This window comes from Danio rerio, chromosome 23, assembly GCF_052040795.2.
Source record: "Danio rerio strain M-AB ecotype USA chromosome 23, GRCz13ab, whole genome shotgun sequence".
Taxonomy (NCBI): Eukaryota; Metazoa; Chordata; class Actinopteri; order Cypriniformes; family Danionidae; genus Danio; species Danio rerio.
In genome coordinates, this window is record NC_141043.1 from 49,232,905 (window position 1) to 49,252,500 (window position 19,596).

The 19,596-nt window shown below is 40.9% G+C and overlaps 2 protein-coding genes across 2 annotated transcripts in view; both read right to left on the reverse strand.

Moving 5' to 3' along the window:
* Window positions 1–19,596, reverse strand: part of fhip1ab (FHF complex subunit HOOK interacting protein 1Ab) — a 445,665-nt gene that overhangs the window by 137,261 nt on the left and 288,808 nt on the right. The gene's annotated exons all lie outside the window — the stretch shown is intronic.
* The window catches only part of rigi (RNA sensor RIG-I), a gene marked incomplete in the record, with an annotated part of 26,369 nt that continues 19,939 nt past the window's right edge, over window positions 13,167–19,596 (reverse strand). The window contains 3 exon segments of the mRNA NM_001306095.1: window positions 13,167–13,520; window positions 18,589–18,750; window positions 18,898–19,044. Coding sequence (NP_001293024.1) covers window positions 13,368–13,520; window positions 18,589–18,750; window positions 18,898–19,044 — 462 coding nt within the window.

Genomic DNA, 19,596 nt, shown 5'->3' on the forward strand with positions numbered 1-19,596 from the left:
GCATGTCCCACCAGGAGGAGACCTCAGGGAAGACCCAGGACATGCTGGAGGGACTATGTCTCTCGGCTGGCCTAGGAACGGCTCGGCATTTCCCTGGAGGAAGTATCTGGGGAGAGGGAAGTCTGGGGTTCTCTCCTAAGACTGCTGCACCCGCGACCAGATGTCAGAAAAGCGGCAGAAAATGAATGAATGAATAAATGAACTTCTAGTAAAGAGTAGGGGTGTAACCCTAATATCCTGGCCAAATTCTTTCCATCAGCCCTTACCCATCATGGCCTCCCAATCATCTCCATCCACTGAATTGGCTCCATCACTGTCTCTCCACTCCCCCTACAGCTGGTGTGTGGTGAAGCACTGGCGCTGTTGTCCGGTGGCTGCCGGAGCATCATCCAAGTGGAGCTGCACACTGGTGGTGGTGTGGAGAGACCCCCCTCATGATTGATACATGATACATGCGCTATAGACATACACATTACTTACCACGTCTAAAAGATTTTCACTGACAGCTCAAGTTAAGCCTTGGTTTAGCCAAGCTGTCTGCGTTTAGATGTCTATACAAGCGTGTTTGGCGTGCTGTCCCGGGAGAGAGCCCTGAGCTCATAAGATCCTCGAGCCCTGGGCTCCCTCCCGTTGCAAGGCGAGAGGGGAGTTTGAGCTCAGGTAGATCTCGATGACTCCCCCTCTTGCTTGTTGTAGCTAAGTGTCAGATATGGATGCTGAAGGTGTGCTCAGAGTTTGGCTAAAGTATTTGGATTAATTGTTTAGGGTGCTTGTTTTTGAACTGTGGGGGGAAACCGGAGGACCCGGGGAAAACCCACGCGACCACGGGGAGAACGAGCAAAACTCCGCGCAGAAATGCCGTCTGGTTTGGAAAGGAATTAAAGCAGGGGCATTCTTGCTGTGAGGCAACAGCGCTGGCCACCGTGACGCCCGTTTGAAAGGAGGGAAAGTAGGGTTGGGTGGGGGGGGTTTCTTCAAGACGGAGATATTGAGATGAGAAAAGTCTGGTTATTTATACTGAGTTAAGGATCGTCTGATAGGATAATCAGTCATTAGCTAAAGTTGGAACAGCTGTGAACAATCATAAGCACGTGATCCTCTCGACATTTGTTTATAAATAAACTTCACTTAGTTTCTCATCGAATGCAAACTCTGCTTCCTCCGCTGATGTTTAATGTGATATTCCAGTATTGCGCATGAATCTACTTCACATCTCTGAATGGAAACACAGCTAGTGTTACGAGACCAACAGTCCAACACGTCTATACACACACTACACGTCTCTCCCGCTCCTCATCCACTGGAAACTCTGCTTCATCCTCAAATCATGCCAGTGTCTAATGAGCATCTCCATATGGAAGCGCAGGACTCCTCCACCCGAGGGCGAGTAAATGATGACAGACGCGCCACTCTCCGCCCGGGCGCCTCCTTTAAGCCACCTTTCTGTTGCATGGGTAGAAGTGTTTTGTTTTTAAGCTGAAGACTTTAAAGATAAATCAGTTTGTTTATTGCTGTTGTGACGCCTCTGTCTTGATGAGTAAGAGACTCTTAGGATGGCTTGTTGATTAAATGTGATCCTTTTTGAACTGTGACCGTCTGTGCGTCTCCGCTTTATTTGTGTTTAGTGCAGTCTGGGTTTGTGTGCGCTGATGGGGTGTGTGTGTGTGTGTGATTGTGATCCTCCAGCAGCACAGATGAGCGGGGAAAGATGGCGGATCTCTGCGTTAAGGCGCTCTGCACATCACTGTACATGTCATCTCTTTATTGTTGGGCCGCTATGACGACTCCCGCGTTGCTAGGCAACATGAATTACAATGACATGAAGTCCTGTGTTCTAGAATGAAGGAGGAGCTGAGAGATGCCTTCACTCCGGCTCACATTTACATCACACATGCCGCCTCTCTGTGTGTGTGTGTGTGTGTGTGTGTGTGTGAGGGGGACAAAGACATATTCTCCTGACCTTATTCTAAACATCTGCACTGTTAAATCTGATGCTGTGTGTTATATATATATATATATATATATATATATGTTGTATTTTAAAATGATCTGAACTAACGGCTGAAAGGGCATGAATATTTAAATCAGACCCTCACAATCAACACACACACACACACATACATACATGAGCGTACATGAACACATACACAGACACACTAGCACAAAAACAGACATGCGCATAAACACACATATGTACACAAACACACACTTAGACATGCGCACACACACTCAAACACACACACAAATAAACACAAACATACACAAAGATACAAACACACACTTAGACATGCACAAACACACACACACACAAACATTCCCACAAAGATACAAACACACAGACATGCAAACACACACACACAAACTAAGATACAAACACACACTCAGACATGCACAAACACACAAACATACACACAAAGATACAAACACACACATAGATATGCACAAACACACACACACAAACATTCCCACAAAGATACAAACACACAGTTAGACATGCAAACACACACACACAAACTAAGATACAAACACACACTTAGACATGCACTAACACACACACACAAACATACACACAAAGATACAAACACACACTTAGATATGCACAAACACACACACAAGCACACACTTAGACATGCAAAAACAGACACACACAAAAAAACACAAATATAGGCAGATACACACACTTAGACATGCAAACACACACACACACACACGAACATACAAAGATACAAACACACACTTAGACATGCACAAACACACACACAAACATACAAAGATACAAATATACACTTAGACATGCACAAACCAATACAAAACACACACATACACACATTAACACAAACATAGGCACAGATACACACCCTAAGACATGCAAAAACACACACAGAGACATGAACATACACACAAAGATACAAACAAACACTTAAACATGCACAAACAGACACACACGTAAATACATATACACAGATACAAACACACACACACACAGACATGAACATACACACAAAGATACAAACACACACTTAGATCTGCACAAATAAACACACACACACACACAAAATACAAACATATTTAGACATGCACAAACAGACACACACACACACACACACACACACAAATTAAAACACACAATTAGACATGCGCAAATAAACACAAACACACACAAAATACAAAGACATTTAGACATGCACAAACAGACACACACACACACACTACTGTTTTCCTCAGACGTCACACACTCCGCCTCAGCTCTGGGTGCAGTGTATGCTGGGAGTTTTAAGCATCATTAACTCTCCACTTTATAGACGCCATTAATTGTTTTAATTGAACTATTTTCCAGCTCACAGAGCAGATCATCCGTCAAGAGAACCACAGCAGAATCTGTCAGATTTCTGGAACATTCTTTACACCCACAACTGATTTCAGAGCAATTAAACACTTTTCCTCCACACAATGATGAGCGGCTGCAGGATGCGTCCTGAAGATGCACTGTAGACTTTAGTCACTCCTGTTATTCATGATGAACACACATCTAAAATATCCTGTGTTTGGGAGATTTAAGCAGGTCGCACACCAGAAGCGACGCTCGGCGGCGCGCCGCGCAGCGCCACGCAGCGCCATGTATTTTAGAATTCTAATCATAGGTTTCTATCAGGATACACACACCGGCGCCGCAAGTCGGCGGCGCCCGGCGACGGCTCAGGACGCAGTTCATTTTTCAGCCGCGCCACAGAGCGCCATCTGATTAGTTTCATGTTAAATATCATTCGAATGTGCGCGTCTGGTGTGCGATACTTTAATCTGTCATGTACGCGCCGTGTCGCGGCGCCGAGCGGCGCTTCTGGTGTGCGACCTGCTTTAGTCTTGTTAATATGAACTTAAAGACTTCACTAGAGCTATCTGTCTCTGTCTCCGCCTCCTGAATCACACATTCAGCTTCATTAAACAATTAAGTCTAATTGTCATCTTTTGCGTATGTTTGCTCTACTAATTTAAATAAACATTAGCATTATCATCTATTTTCTGTATTATTAGTAATTTGAGTGCTAAAAACACATTTTGTGTGTGTCTCTGCGTTCTGCTCAACTCTGTTACCGTCAACTATGATATCATCAACTCTCGTTATCGTCAACTTTTGTTACCGTCAACTTGTTACTGTCAACTCGTCACGGTCAATTCTGTTACCATCAACTCTAATATCGTCAACTCTGTTACCATCAACTCTAATATCGTCAACTCTGTTACCGTCAAGTCTAATATCGTCAACTCTGATACCGTCAACTCTGTTACCGTCAACTCTAATATCGTCAACTCTGATACCGTCAACTCTAATATCGTCAACTCTGTTACCGTCAACTCTGTTACCGTCAACTCTAATATCGTCAACTCTGTTACCGTCAACTCTAATATCGTCAACTCTAATACCGTCAACTCTGTTACCGTCAACTCTAATATCGTCAACTCTGTTACCGTCAACTCTGTTACCGTCAACTCTGTTACCGTCAACTCTAATATCGTCAACTCTGATACCGTCAAGTCTAATATCGTCAACTCTGATACCGTCAACTCTGTTACCGTCAACTCTGTTATCAACTCTTGTAACAGTCAACTTTTGTTACCGTCAACTCTAATATCGTCAACTAAGATATCATCAACTCTCGTTATCGTCAACTTTTGTTACCGTCAACTTGTTACTGTCAACTCGTCACGGTCAATTCTGTTACCATCAACTCTGTTACCGTCAACTCTGTTATCAACTCTTGTAACAGTCAACTTTTGTTACCGTCAACTCTAATATCCTCAACTAAGATACCGTCAACTCTGTTACCGTCAACTCTAATATCGTCAACTCTGATACCGTCAACTCTAATATCGTCAACTCTGTTACCGTCAACTCTGTTACCGTCAACTCTAATATCGTCAACTCTGTTACCGTCAACTCTAATATCGTCAACTCTGATACCGTCAACTCTAATATCGTCAACTCTGAAACCGTCAACTCTAATATCGTCAACTCTGATACCGTCAACTCTGATACCGTCAACTCTGTTACCGTCAACTCTAATATCGTCAACTCTGTTACCGTCAACTCTGTTACCGTCAACTCTAATATCGTCAACTCTGATACCGTCAAGTCTAATATCGTCAACTCTGATACCGTCAACTCTGTTACCGTCAACTCTGTTATCAACTCTTGTAACAGTCAACTTTTGTTACCGTCAACTCTAATATCGTCAACTAAGATATCATCAACTCTCGTTATCGTCAACTTTTGTTACCGTCAACTTGTTACTGTCAACTCGTCACGGTCAATTCTGTTACCATCAACTCTGTTACCGTCAACTCTGTTATCAACTCTTGTAACAGTCAACTTTTGTTACCGTCAACTCTAATATCGTCAACTAAGATACCGTCAACTCTGTTACCGTCAACTCTAATATCGTCAACTCTGATACCGTCAACTCTAATATCGTCAACTCTGTTACCGTCAACTCTAATATCGTCAACTCTGTTACCGTCAACTCTCATATCGTCAACTCTAATACCGTCAACTCTAATATCGTCAACTCTGATACCGTCAACTCTGTTACCGTCAACTCTAATATCGTCAACTCTGTTACCGTCAACTCTAATATCGTCAACTCTGATACCGTCAAGTCTAATATCGTCAACTCTGATACCGTCAACTCTGTTACCGTCAACTCTAATATCGTCAACTCTGTTACCGTCAACTCTGTTACCGTCAACTCTAATATCCTCAACTCTGTTACCGTCAACTCTAATATCGTCAACTCTGATATCAACTCTTGTTACAGTCAACTTTTGTTACCGTCAACTCTAATATCGTCAACTCTAATATCGTCAACTCTGTTACCGTCAACTCTAATATCGTCAACTCTGTTACCGTCAACTCTAATATCGTCAACTCTGATACCGTCAACTCTGATATCAACTCTTGTTACAGTCAACTTTTGTTACCGTCAACTCTAATATCGTCAACTCTAATATCGTCAACTCTGTTACCGTCAACTCTAATATCGTCAACTCTGATACCGTCAACTCTAATATCGTCAAGTCTGTTACCGTCAACTCTGATATCGTCAACTCTGTTACCGTCAACTCTGATATCGTCAACTCTGTTACCGTCAACTCTGTTACCGTCAACTCTGATATCGTCAACTCTGTTACCGTCAACTCTAATATCGTCAACTCTGTTACCGTCAACTCTTATATCGTCAACTCTGTTACCGTCAACTCTGATATCGTCAACTCTGTTACCGTCAACTCTAATATCGTCAACTCTGATATCGTCAACTCTGTTACCGTCAACTCTAATATCGTCAACTCTGTTACCGTCAACTCTGTTACCGTCAACTCTAATATCGATAACTCTGTTACCGTCAACTCTAATATCGTCATCTCTGTTACCGTCAACTCTTATATCGTCAACTCTGTTACCGTCAACTATGATATCATCAACTCTCGTTATCGTCAACTTTTGTTACCGTCAACTTGTTACTGTCAACTCGTCACGGTCAATTCTGTTACCATCAACTCTGTTACCGTCAACTCTGTTATCAACTCTTGTAACAGTCAACTTTTGTTACCGTCAACTGTAATATCGTCAACTAAGATACCGTCAACTCTGTTACCGTCAACTCTAATATCGTCAACTCTGATACCGTCAACTCTAATATCGTCAACTCTGTTACCGTCAACTCTGTTACCGTCAACTCTAATATCGTCAACTCCGTTACCGTCAACTCTAATATCGTCAACTCTGATACCGTCAACTCTGATATCGTCAACTCTGATACCGTCAACTCTGTTACCGTCAACTCTAATATCGTCAACTCTGTTACCGTCAACTCTGTTACCGTCAACTCTAATATCGTCAACTCTGATACCGTCAACTCTGTTACCGTCAACTCTGTTATCAACTCTTGTAACAGTCAACTTTTGTTACCGTCAACTCTAATATCGTCAACTAAGATACCGTCAACTCTGTTACCGTCAACTCTAATATCGTCAACTCTGATACCGTCAACTCTAATATCGTCAACTCTGTTACCGTCAACTCTAATATCGTCAACTAAGATATCATCAACTCTCGTTATCGTCAACTTTTGTTACCGTCAACTTGTTACTGTCAACTCGTCAAGGTCAATTCTGTTACCATCAACTCTGTTACCGTCAACTCTGTTATCAACTCTTGTAACAGTCAACTTTTGTTAACGTCAACTCTAATATCGTCAACTAAGATACCGTCAACTCTGTTACCGTCAACTCTGATACCGTCAACTCTGATACCGTCAACTCTAATATCGTCAACTCTGTTACCGTCAACTCTAATATCGTCAACTCTGATACCGTCAACTCTGTTACCGTCAACTCTAATATCGTCAACTCTGTTACCGTCAACTCTTATATCGTCAACTCTGATACCGTCAACTCTGTTACCGGCAACTCTAATATCGTCAACTCTGTTACCGTCAACTCTGTTACCGTCAACTCTAATATCGTCAACTCTGATACCGTCAACTCTGTTACCGTCAACTCTAATATCGTCAACTCTGATACCGTCAACTCTGATATCAACTCTTGTTACAGTCAAGTTTTGTTACCGTCAACTCTAATATCGTCAACTCTAATATCGTCAACTCTAATATCGTCAACTCTGTTACCGTCAACTCTAATATCGTCAACTCTGATACCGTCAACTCTAATATCGTCAACTCTGTTACCGTCAACTCTGATATCGTCAACTCTGTTACCGTCAACTCTAATATCGTCAACTCTGTTACCGTCATCTCTGATATCGTCAACTCTGTTACCGTCAACTCTAATATCGTCAACTCTGTTACCGTCAACTCTTATATCGTCAACTCTGATATCGTCAACTCTGTTACCGTCAACTCTAATATCGTCAACTCTGTTACCGTCAACTCTGATATCGTCAACTCTGTTACCGTCAACTCTAATATCGTCAACTCTGATATCGTCAACTCTGTTACCGTCAACTCTAATATCGTCAACTCTGTTACCGTCAACTCTGTTACCGTCAACTCTAATATCGATAACTCTGTTACCGTCAACTCTAATATCGTCAACTCTGATATCGTCAACTCTGTTACCGTCAACTCTAATATCGTCAACTCTGTTACCGTCAACTCTGTTACCGTCAACTCTAATATCAATAACTCTGTTACCGTCAACTCTAATATCGTCAACTCTGTTACCGTCAACTCTTATATCGTCAACTCTGTTACCGTCAACTATGATATCATCAACTCTCGTTATCGTCAACTTTTGTTACCGTCAACTTGTTACTGTCAACTCGTCACGGTCAATTCTGTTACCATCAACTCTGTTACCGTCAACTCTGTTATCAACTCTTGTAACAGGCAACTTTTGTTACCGTCAACTCTAATATCGTCAACTAAGATACCGTCAACTCTGTTACCGTCAACTCTAATATCGTCAACTCTGATACCGTCAACTCTAATATCGTCAACTCTGTTACCGTCAACTCTGTTACCGTCAACTCTAATATCGTCAACTCTGTTACCGTCAACTCTAATATCGTCAACTCTGATACCGTCAACTCTAATATCGTCAACTCTGATACCGTCAACTCTGATACCGTCAACTCTGTTACCGTCAACTCTAATATCGTCAACTCTGTTACCGTCAACTTTGTTACCGTCAACTTTGTTACCGTCAACTTTGTTACCGTCAACTCTAATATCGTAAACTCTGATACCGTCAAGTCTAATATCGTCAACTCTGATACCGTCAACTCTGTTACCGTCAACTCTGTTATCAACTCTTGTAACAGTCAACTTTTGTTACCGTCAACTCTAATATCGTCAACTAAGATATCATCAACTCTCGTTATCGTCAACTTTTGTTACCGTCAACTCGTCACGGTCAATTCTGTTACCATCAACTCTAATATCGTCAACTCTGTTACCGTCAAGTCTAATATCGTCAACTCTGATACCGTCAACTCTGTTACCGTCAACTCTAATATCGTCAACTCTGTTACCGTCAACTCTGTTACCGTCAACTCTAATATCGTCAACTCTGATACCGTCAAGTCTAATATCGTCAACTCTGATACCGTCAACTCTGTTACCGTCAACTCTAATATCGTCAACTCTGTTACCGTCAACTCTGTTACCGTCAACTCTAATATCCTCAACTCTGTTACCGTCAACTCTAATATCGTCAACTCTGATACCGTCAACTCTGATATCAACTCTTGTTACAGTCAACTTTTGTTACCGTCAACTCTAATATCGTCAACTCTAATATCGTCAACTCTGTTACCGTCAACTCTAATATCGTCAACTCTGTTACCGTCAACTCTAATATCGTCAACTCTGATACCGTCAACTCTGATATCAACTCTTGTTACAGTCAACTTTTGTTACCGTCAACTCTAATATCGTCAACTCTAATATCGTCAACTCTGTTACCGTCAACTCTAATATCGTCAACTCTGATACCGTCAACTCTGATACCGTCAACTCTAATATCGTCAACTCTGTTACCGTCAACTCTGATATCGTCAACTCTGATACCGTCAACTCTAATATCGTCAACTCTGTTACCGTCAACTCTGTTACCGTCAACTCTGATATCGTCAACTCTGTTACCGTCAACTCTAATATCGTCAACTCTGTTACCGTCAACTCTTATATCGTCAACTCTGATATCAACTCTTGTTAAAGTAAACTTTTGTTACCGTCAACTCTAATATCGTCAACTCTGATACCGTTAACTCTTGTTAACGTCAACTTGTTACAGTCAACTCATTACCGTCAACTCTGTTATCGTCATTTGTTACCGTCAACTCCGATATCGTCAACTCTTGTTAACGTCAACTTGTTACAGTCAACTCTGTTACAACTCTGATACCGTCAACTCTGATACCGTCAACTCTGATACCGTCAACTCTGATACCGTCAACTCTGTTATCGTCAACTCTGTTATCGTCAACTCTGATATCAACTCTTGCTACCATCAATTCTGATATCGTCAACTCTCGTTAGCGTGAACTTGTTACATTCAACTCATTACTGTCAGCTTCGCAACCGTCAATGGGTGAGGCAGTGGCGCAGTAGGTAGTGCTGTCGCCTCACAGCAAGAAGGTCACTGGTTCGAACCTCGGCTCAGTTGGTGTTTCTGTGTGGAGTTTGCATGTTCTCCCTGCCTTCGCGTGGGTTTCCCCAAACACATGCGGTACAGGTGAATTGGGTAGGCTAAATTGTCTGTAGTGTATGAGTGTGTGTGTGTGGATGTTTCCCATAGATGGGTTGTGGCTGGAAGGGCATCCGCTGTGTAAAAACTTGCTGGATAAGTTGGCGGTTCATTCCGCTGTGGCGACCCTGGATTAATAAAGGGACTAAGCTGACAAGAAAATGAATGAGTGAATAAGTGTTACCGTCAACTCAGTTAAGGTTTATAAATTCTATCATTCTTTTATTCATTCTTTTTCTTTTCAGTTTAGTGCTGTTATTAGTCAGGGGTCGCCACAACGGAATTAAACACGAATTATCCAGTATATGTTTTATGCAGTGGATGCCCTTCTGGCTGCAACCCATCACTGGGAAACACCCATACACTCCCATTCAGACACATACACTATGGACAATTTAGCCTACCAAATTCCCCTATAGAACATGTGTTTAGAGCACCCCGAGGAAACCCACACCAACACGGGGAGAACATGCAAACTCCAAACAGAAACACCAACTGACCCAGCCTAGGCTCAAAGCTAAGACCTTCTTGCTGTAAGGTGACAGCACTACCTACAGCACCACCGCACCGCCCTAAATTCCATCAATAAGTTACAATTATTGACAGAACCAAATATTATCTATAAGCATTTAAGCATTCTGCATTATTACATCATTTTTTACATTATTAATCGTTTAGTTTATTAAATGTAAATTATATATAAATTATGAATGTAAAATTCTAAAAAATGCAAAGTTCTTAATAAAATAAAATTTTTGAATGAGTAATATTTATTTATTAAGTTTCCTTCAGCTAAGCCCTTTATTTATCAGGGGTCGCCACAGCAGAATGAACCGGCAACTATTCCAGCATATGTTTAACGCAGCCGATGGCCTTCCAGCTGCAACCCGCATATTGCAAAACACCCATACGCACTCATCCACACACACTCATACACTATGGCCAGTTTAGTTGATCAGTTCCCCTATAGCGCATGTGTTTGGACTGGAAACCAGAGCACCCGGAGGAAACCCACGCCAACATGGGGAGAACATGCAAACTCCACACAGAAACACCAACTGACCCAGCCAGGACTCGAACCAGTGATCTTCTTAACTAATAGTCAATAATAAATAACGATAATTAATAGTCAAAAACTTCCATTCATGCTATTCATATTTTACGACAATTTTATTTTTATTATCACCAGCAAATCCCACAATGTCAAATGTATTAAATACATTCATATGAGTTCATGATTGGCTTTTTGAATATTGTAAATAAGTGTACTATTCATTATCGTAAATAGAAAATTGAATCAATCATTCATTAATCGATAACAATACAACAATTAAAACAACAGTAGAAGTGCCGTATCAGCCATTTGCAGTAAACTTCCAAAACGAATAATAATAATAATAATAATAATAATGATCATAATGACACTGACTTTTTAAATATTTCCCATTTCCCTAACTTGCCATTTAAAGGCTTACTTGGGTTAATTAGGCTCGTCATTGTATAACAGTTGTTTGTTCTGTTGACAATTTATAAAGGGGGCTAATAATGTTAACCACAGCAGATTTTACGTGTTTTTTAAGTATTATTTTTTTTCATTCCAGCCAAAATAAAAGCAACAAGACTTCAGCCAGAAGAATAAATACAATAGGCAACATAAAGAAACAAATCCCCAATATAGCGCAGTCACAGATGGGAAAATAATAAGCGCTTTACGCTGTAAACCTTGAAAATGATTTTTTTGTCCCACGCTTTCATTGAATAATATACTGACACAACTCTGATAAATAGTTATAAGCAATTAAAATAATAATGTTAGCCTGTGGATAAAAGCTCGAGCAGCTGGTTATGATGCCTGTTATTAAAGTGTGAATCCTAAAAATTGTAAACTAATAAACTAAATGCAGAATAAGAAATGGCGAGCTCACATATGGAGAGATAATAAGAGTAATAATCAAAAATAAAAACACTATTCAAACTAGATTGCACAAAACTGAAACCAGAACAAAAGTTTTACAAATTGCTAGCAATATCAAATATTTACATTTTTTAATATGCTAATGTTCTTTCCCCCTTTGATCACATGTGCACACTGAGCTTCCATTTCCAAAAGACGCCATTCGACTTTTATTTAAATCTAGATGGCCTTCTGTGTCATCATTGGTCGATGGGTTGTGATTGCCTTTGTCTGATTGGCTAGAGGAGCAGCTGTCAAAGTTGACATCACTCCATTTCTTCATTTTTGATTCACGTTTATTGGGCTTCATTTTAACATGGCGCAATAGGCCTATCTGTTTTAGGGGAGGGAAAACTGGTCTGTGCACCAGGCGCATGGTCTAAAAGGGTTGTGTTTAATCTTATAATGAGTTATGGGCAGGGCTTAATTTGTGCTGGAACAAGCTGGATCCGGCACCTCTCAAATCTGATCCGGCACCTTATTTTACCTATCCCCTTCCTCACTTGCACCCCTGCCCCGCTCTTCACTTTCTTCCATGACTCCCCAACCCTCTTCACTTTTATCTGCAACACCATCACCCCCCCCCCCCCCAATTATATAGACTACAATATATATTTTTTACATCTAGATCCATTCATCTTTCATATTTAAAAATATCTGTGTGCTGCTGTGCATCCCTGTGTGTGTAATAAGCAACCTATATGTGCATTTTGGACCCAACACTGGCGCATAACTAACGATTTTCTTTAAATAACCAATAAAACTCTGCACTATTGCCTTTTTAAGCAGCTTTAGTCGGTCTATCAACTATTTTTAGTCGCTTCAAAATAGCAACGCGAGAACAATGAGCTGTAACACACCTCCTTTTCAGACCAACACACACGACAGCACAAATAAAAATAAACAAGGCACTAAACGTGAAAATGACACCTGTCCTCGTTTCTCAAAATGCTTATAAATCCCACAGGATGAGTTTAATCAGAGAGTAAAGTTGCACACAGTCTTCTGTGATGGTTGGGTTTGGGGGTGAGGGCAATACAATATACGGTTTGGACAGTATAAAATGAATGGAAACCTATGTAATGTCCCCACTTTTCACAAAAACAAACGTGTGTGTGTGTGTGTGTGTGTGAGGTTCATCTGTTTTTTCTCAGTTGACCAGCGCCCATGTCTCAGGTGTGATCTCCGTCATGTCAAACTCTCGTATGGCGAACGTCACGTCGCGCCACTTTCTGAAGTAATGCTGCTCTCCAGTGACCAAATTCTGCACCACGAAACTCTCGATCTTCAGCAGCGGCAGATCCTGAAATCACATCACAACAATACTAGTGTTAATAACTCATCTCTAATAACTGATTTATTTTCTCTTTGTCATGACGACAGTTAATAATATTAGACTAGATATTCTTCAAGACACTTCTATACAGCTTAAAGTGACATGTAAAGGCTTCACTAGGGTAATTAGGGTAACTAGGCAGGTTAGGGTAATTAGGCAAGTTATTGTATAACAGTGGTTTGTTCTTTCGACTATTAAAAAAAACATATAGCTTAAGTGGGCTAATAATATTGAGCTTAAAATGGTGTTAAAAAGTTAAAAACTGCTTTTATTCTAGCAAAAATAAAACAAATAAGACTTCCTCCAGAAGAACAAATATTATCAGACATACTGTGAACATTTCCTGAATCTGCTAAACATCAATTGGGAAATATTTAAAAAAATAAAAATTTAAAATTAAAAGGGGGGCTAATAATTCTGACTTTAACAGTATGTGGGACTTTTATTGTTTAAAACACGAGCAACAATTTGTTTACCGTGCGTTACGGGGCAACGACAACATGAGGCATGGTCAAAATTGAATCAGAACGCAAAATGCAGGATATACAGATTAACAATCTATTTTAAGTAAAAGTCTAAAGTAGGATTTTTCGATGTGATCTTGTTGTTTTTAGTTTCATTTTTGTGCATTATTATATTACATGTGTTTTCAGTTTTTTGATTGACGCTTATTATTTTCTGTTCCATAAGCACAATGTTTTTGGCAGAAATTTGATCTAATAATTGTCTCATAATACTGTGAAAAATGTCATGTGTGTGTTAAAATGGTGTTAGAAAAATTAAGAACTGCTTTTATTCTACCCAAAATAAAACAAGTAAGACTTTCTCCAGAAGAACAGATATTATCAGACATACTGTGAACATTTCCCGAATCTGTTCAACATCATTTGTTAAATATAAAAAAAAAATAAAATTAAATATTAAAAGGGGGGCTAATAATTCTGACTTCAACAGTATGTGGGACTTTTATTGTTTAAAGAGCCCATATTATACATGAAATAGGGTCATATCTTGGTTGTAAGGGTCTCCAACAACAGTCTAATATGCATGCAAGGTCAAAAAACACTTTCATGGTCTTATAATCTGCATTTATTTTTACCTAATTATCCCAGCGACTCCTGTATGAATCGTTCAGTGATTCATTTGTTCCCAAACCCCTCCTTAGCGCAAAGCTAATCTGCGCTGATTGGACCGATGACAGTCTGTCGCGATTGGTCGACTGCCTTCAGTCAGAGAGTGAAATGGCCAATAGCTAATCAGCAATTTAAAAAGTAATCACAGTTCATACACGCTCGATAGTGTAGGCGTGGATTTTAGCTGCCACACACACACAAACACACACACCTCCGGACGAGAACGCTCCCGCTTCCGCCCGCACCCGCCAGGTTTTAGCCTTAGAACCCGCCCCGTATTCTGCCCGCCGCGCCCGATCCCGCTAAAGAGCGGGGGAGAACAAAACCGAAAATCTGTATAAACACACACACAGCACCAAGCATAAAGCTCTCGCTCGCTCGCTCTCTCTCTCTCTCTCATACGCGCGCGTGCGCACTAACACACAAGCACCAAGCAGACACATCTTTCTCTTTCTCAGGCAGCCCGCTCCCGTCCCAAATCAAACCCGTTACCGACCGCTCCGGCGATTTATTCGGAAATTTATTCCCGCGCCGCAGAAATCTGGCGCGGGGACAGCCGCGGGTATGCACACCTCTAACGTTACCACGGAGCTCCATAAACAAAGCAGCACGCGTCGCGTTTTTAACGTGACTTTGCACGCGATAAGAGAATATAGCCAGTTAACCTGATACAGTACACTCGGTTACAAGTAACAAATCACAACTAAATACATTTGCAAGCTAGAGTCAACGAGGCAACAACTTTAACCGCACGTACTTACACTTGAGAAATGGAAGAAACCCATCCTGATGTCCATCAGTAAGTTACTGATCCTTCCTTTAACAAACGCAGATGAAGTATTCTTTGTAGCATGTAGTTTGCAGAAGTTTCCAGTAGTTTCCAACTGCTTGGCTATAATGCTGAGGTTTCATCTTTGGGTAGAGACTCAATATATCCATCTGCAGTGTGACTTCAATCGACCGGCATGTTTGTGTGCGTGTGTTTGTGGGTGTGTGTGTGTGTCTGGGTTACTGCGTCAGAGGGCGGGGCCTCAGGTTTGAAATCTCCCGAATTTGCGCGTGCACGTGAAAAACTTTGTTTTGTTCGTACGTCATGGCGAAACACCTAATGAGTCGGTATCAAGGCGACTCGTTTGAAGCACTATGAATCGACTCTTTTATAGATGAATCAACAGTTTTAAACACTGTATTCTTACAGATTTAAGCCTTAGCTGGATACTTCACTTCACTTAGAGCTGTGTTACACACTACATGGAGGGGAATTTTCAAAAACCCATAATATGGGCTCTTTAAAATGCGAGCAACAATTAGTTTACTGTGCATTACTGGGCAACGACAACATGAGGCATGGTCAAAATTGAGCCAGAACCTAAAATGCAGGATATACAGATTACACATTCATTCATCTCCTCTCTGAAGAGGCGCACAGTGTGTTTAGTTACATCTTTTGTTAATTCATCATGTTTATTGTGAAAATATTAATAATACTGTGGAAAATTCCTGAATCTTGTTTAAACAGCCCATATTATGGGTTGTGAAAAATGCCCTTCCATGTAGTGTGTAACACAGCTCTAAGTGAAGTGAAGTATCCAGCTAAGGCTTAAATCTGTTAGTGTACAGTGTTTAAAACTGTTGATTCATCTATAAAAGAGTCGACTCATAGTGCTTCAAACGAGTCGTCTTGATAACGAGTCATTAGGTGTTTTGCCATGACGTGACAATGAAGTTATTCACGCGCAAACCCGGGAGATTTGAAACCTGCAGCCCCGCCCTCTAACACAGAAACCCACACACACACACACACACACACACACACACACACACACACACACAAACATGCCGCCAGTCGATTGAAGTCACACTGCAGATGGATATTATTGAGTCTCTACCCAAAGATGAAACCTCAGCATAAGCCCAGCTTTAAGCAGATGGAAACTTCTGGAAACTACATGCTACAAAGAATACTTCGTTTGTTAAAGGAAGGATCAGTAAAGACCACTGATCGGACATGTCAGGACATGGATCAGTTTCTTCCTCCATTTCTCAAGTGTAAGTATGTGCGATTAAAGTTGTTGCCTCGTTTACTCTAGTAGTGTCCATCATTACACACTTCATTTTAGCGGCTGAATGAGTGCATCATCCGGGGAATTAAAGTGCACTTATTGTTTTAGAGTTTTCAGTGTGAACACACTACATACACTATTTATACTACAAAATGGCGTAGAATAGTGCATAAGTATGCGATTTGGGACGCAGCTACACTGTCTGTGGCATAACCGTACGTTCACACCGTAAGCGGCGAGAGCGTCAAAGTAGCCGGAAGTCATTCATTTTCAATGAGAGCCGGCGGCGATAGGCGACGATAAGCGGCGAGGAGCAGTGCGGCGCGTCTTCGCCGGTGTGAGCGTCGAGGACAGTTGAAATGAAGTCAACTTTATGGTAATGAGCTATGACGCGGTTCGGCAGCAAGCAATCAGAATGAAGACGTCCACCGCTTGATAGCAGTTCAGGGAACACAGACCTGTGAACTTTGGTTCCGACCACAGTTGTTCCCAAGGGTTTGATTATTGCGGTCGCCGGATTTCCAATTATTTACAATGTTTTCTTACAGGAACATGCATTAAATAAGTTACTGGCGAGTTACTGATGTTCATTAATGTTATATATATTTATCTTAAAAAAGCGAATCTCACGCAGTGTGACAGTACAAAACAGTACTGCTGCTTCAGGATATTTTAGACATATGGACACATATTGGATAAATAGAGCAACGCCACACCACACGCAACTTGATCTTCCCTTGTTATATGAATTTGATAAGAAGTGCGCAACATTTTCACGCTAGAAACATGTTTTATGCAGGAATGTAACTGATATGCTGCAACGGCTCCTTTAAATACGAGATCAATGTAGCGAGTTTTGACGATCTCGCTGCCGGAGCTGAAGGCAGACAGCGTTGTCGCCGGGGCGGCCAGAGCGACCTTGGACGCTCTCGCCGCTTTCGGTGTGAACGTACGGTAAGGCAGTCAGTATCGGCCAATCGCAACAGACTTTCATCGGTCCAATCAGCGCAGATTAGCTTCGCGCTAAGGAGGGGTTTGGGAACAAATGAATCACTGGACGATTCATACAGGAGTCGCTGGGATAATCAGGTAAAAATAAATGCAGATTATAAGACCATGAAAGTGTTTTTTGACCTTGCATGCATATTAGACTGTTGTTGGAGACCCTTACAACCAAGATATGACCCTATTTCATGTATAATATGGGCTCTTTAACAGATAATACAGATTTCTAATAATATTTTTTTTTCTCTGGAGAAAGTCTTAGAAAACTTAGAAAAACTGGAGAAAACTTAGAATAAAAGCAGTTTTTAATTTATAAACACCCTTTTAAGGTCAATATTATTCGCCCTTTTAAGTTATAATTGTTTCTGAAAGTCTACAAAAAAAAACACTGTTATACAATGACTTGCCTAATTACTCTAACTTTACCCTAATTACCCTAGTGAAGCCTTTAAATGTCCCTTAAAGCTGTATAAAAGTGTCTTGAAGAATATCTAGTCTAATATTATTTACTGTCATCATGACAAAGAGAAAATAAATCAGTTATTAGAGATAAGTTATTAACACTGTTATGATTAGAAATGTGCTGAAGAAATCTGCTCTCTGTTAAACAGAAATTGAGGAAGAAAAAAAACAGGTGGGCTAATAATTCAGACTTCAACTGTGTATATATATATATATATATATATAATATTAATTCCTATATAAAAAAATATGATAAAAAATATATATTGAAAATATTTTCTACAAATATTAAGAATTAGAGCAAACTCCTGAACAGCATCAATAGTAATAAAACACACAGTGAATGAAAGTGTAAGAGCGGTGAGGGGTGACCTGTATGGTGAGGTATGAGACGACGAGCCCCCAGTCGTGTTTGCACTCCACACACAGCATCTTCTCCTTCTTACTGAAGCCACAGAAGTTGATGGGCTTTCTGTGAGGATCTCTGGAGCAGCGGGAGAATATGGAGCGGTCCACAACTATGTGATGAGACTCCTGAAACACACAAACAACCCTCAGACTTATGCAGAATATTTCAATCATTTAAGGACAGATTGAATCACGCAAACTCAGAAACCACACACGCCTGGAGCCGGTCACTCGCTGCTACATTTGTAATGGATGTAATATTGAGAGTGATACCTGCACGACTCGCAGGTCGTCGCTCTGACACGCAAACATCTTGCACTTTGCGCAGAGGAGCTTGAAGCTGTCCCGTGTTTTGGGTTTATCAGGACTGGCGCTGAGGAAATCTCTCCGCGCTTTATCTTCCTTCTGTAATATGTCCACCTGAACACACACACACACACACACACACACACGTACGCGCGAGTTTTCATGTTATATCGGGACTCTCCACAGCTGTAATGATGCATTCCTGAACATTCTGCACTTTTACATTTGTAAAATACTTAATTCTGTGTGATTTATGAGCTGTTTTCCTCATGAGGACCAGAAATGTCCCCACAAGATCATAAATTACTAGTATTGCTATACCTGTGAGGACATTTGGTCCTCATAATGTCATAAATACCCAGAGCACACACACTCAAAACAACCAAACAAGCATTCAAATGCACACACACACACGCACACACACACACACAATCATACACACACACACACTCACACACGCACACACACAATCATACACATACACACACACCCACACACACACACAATCATACACACACACACACACACACACACACACACGCATACACACCTACACACACACACACACACACACACCCCCACACACACACATTCACACACGCACACACAATCATACACACAATCATACACACACACACGCGTACACACCTACACACACACACACAC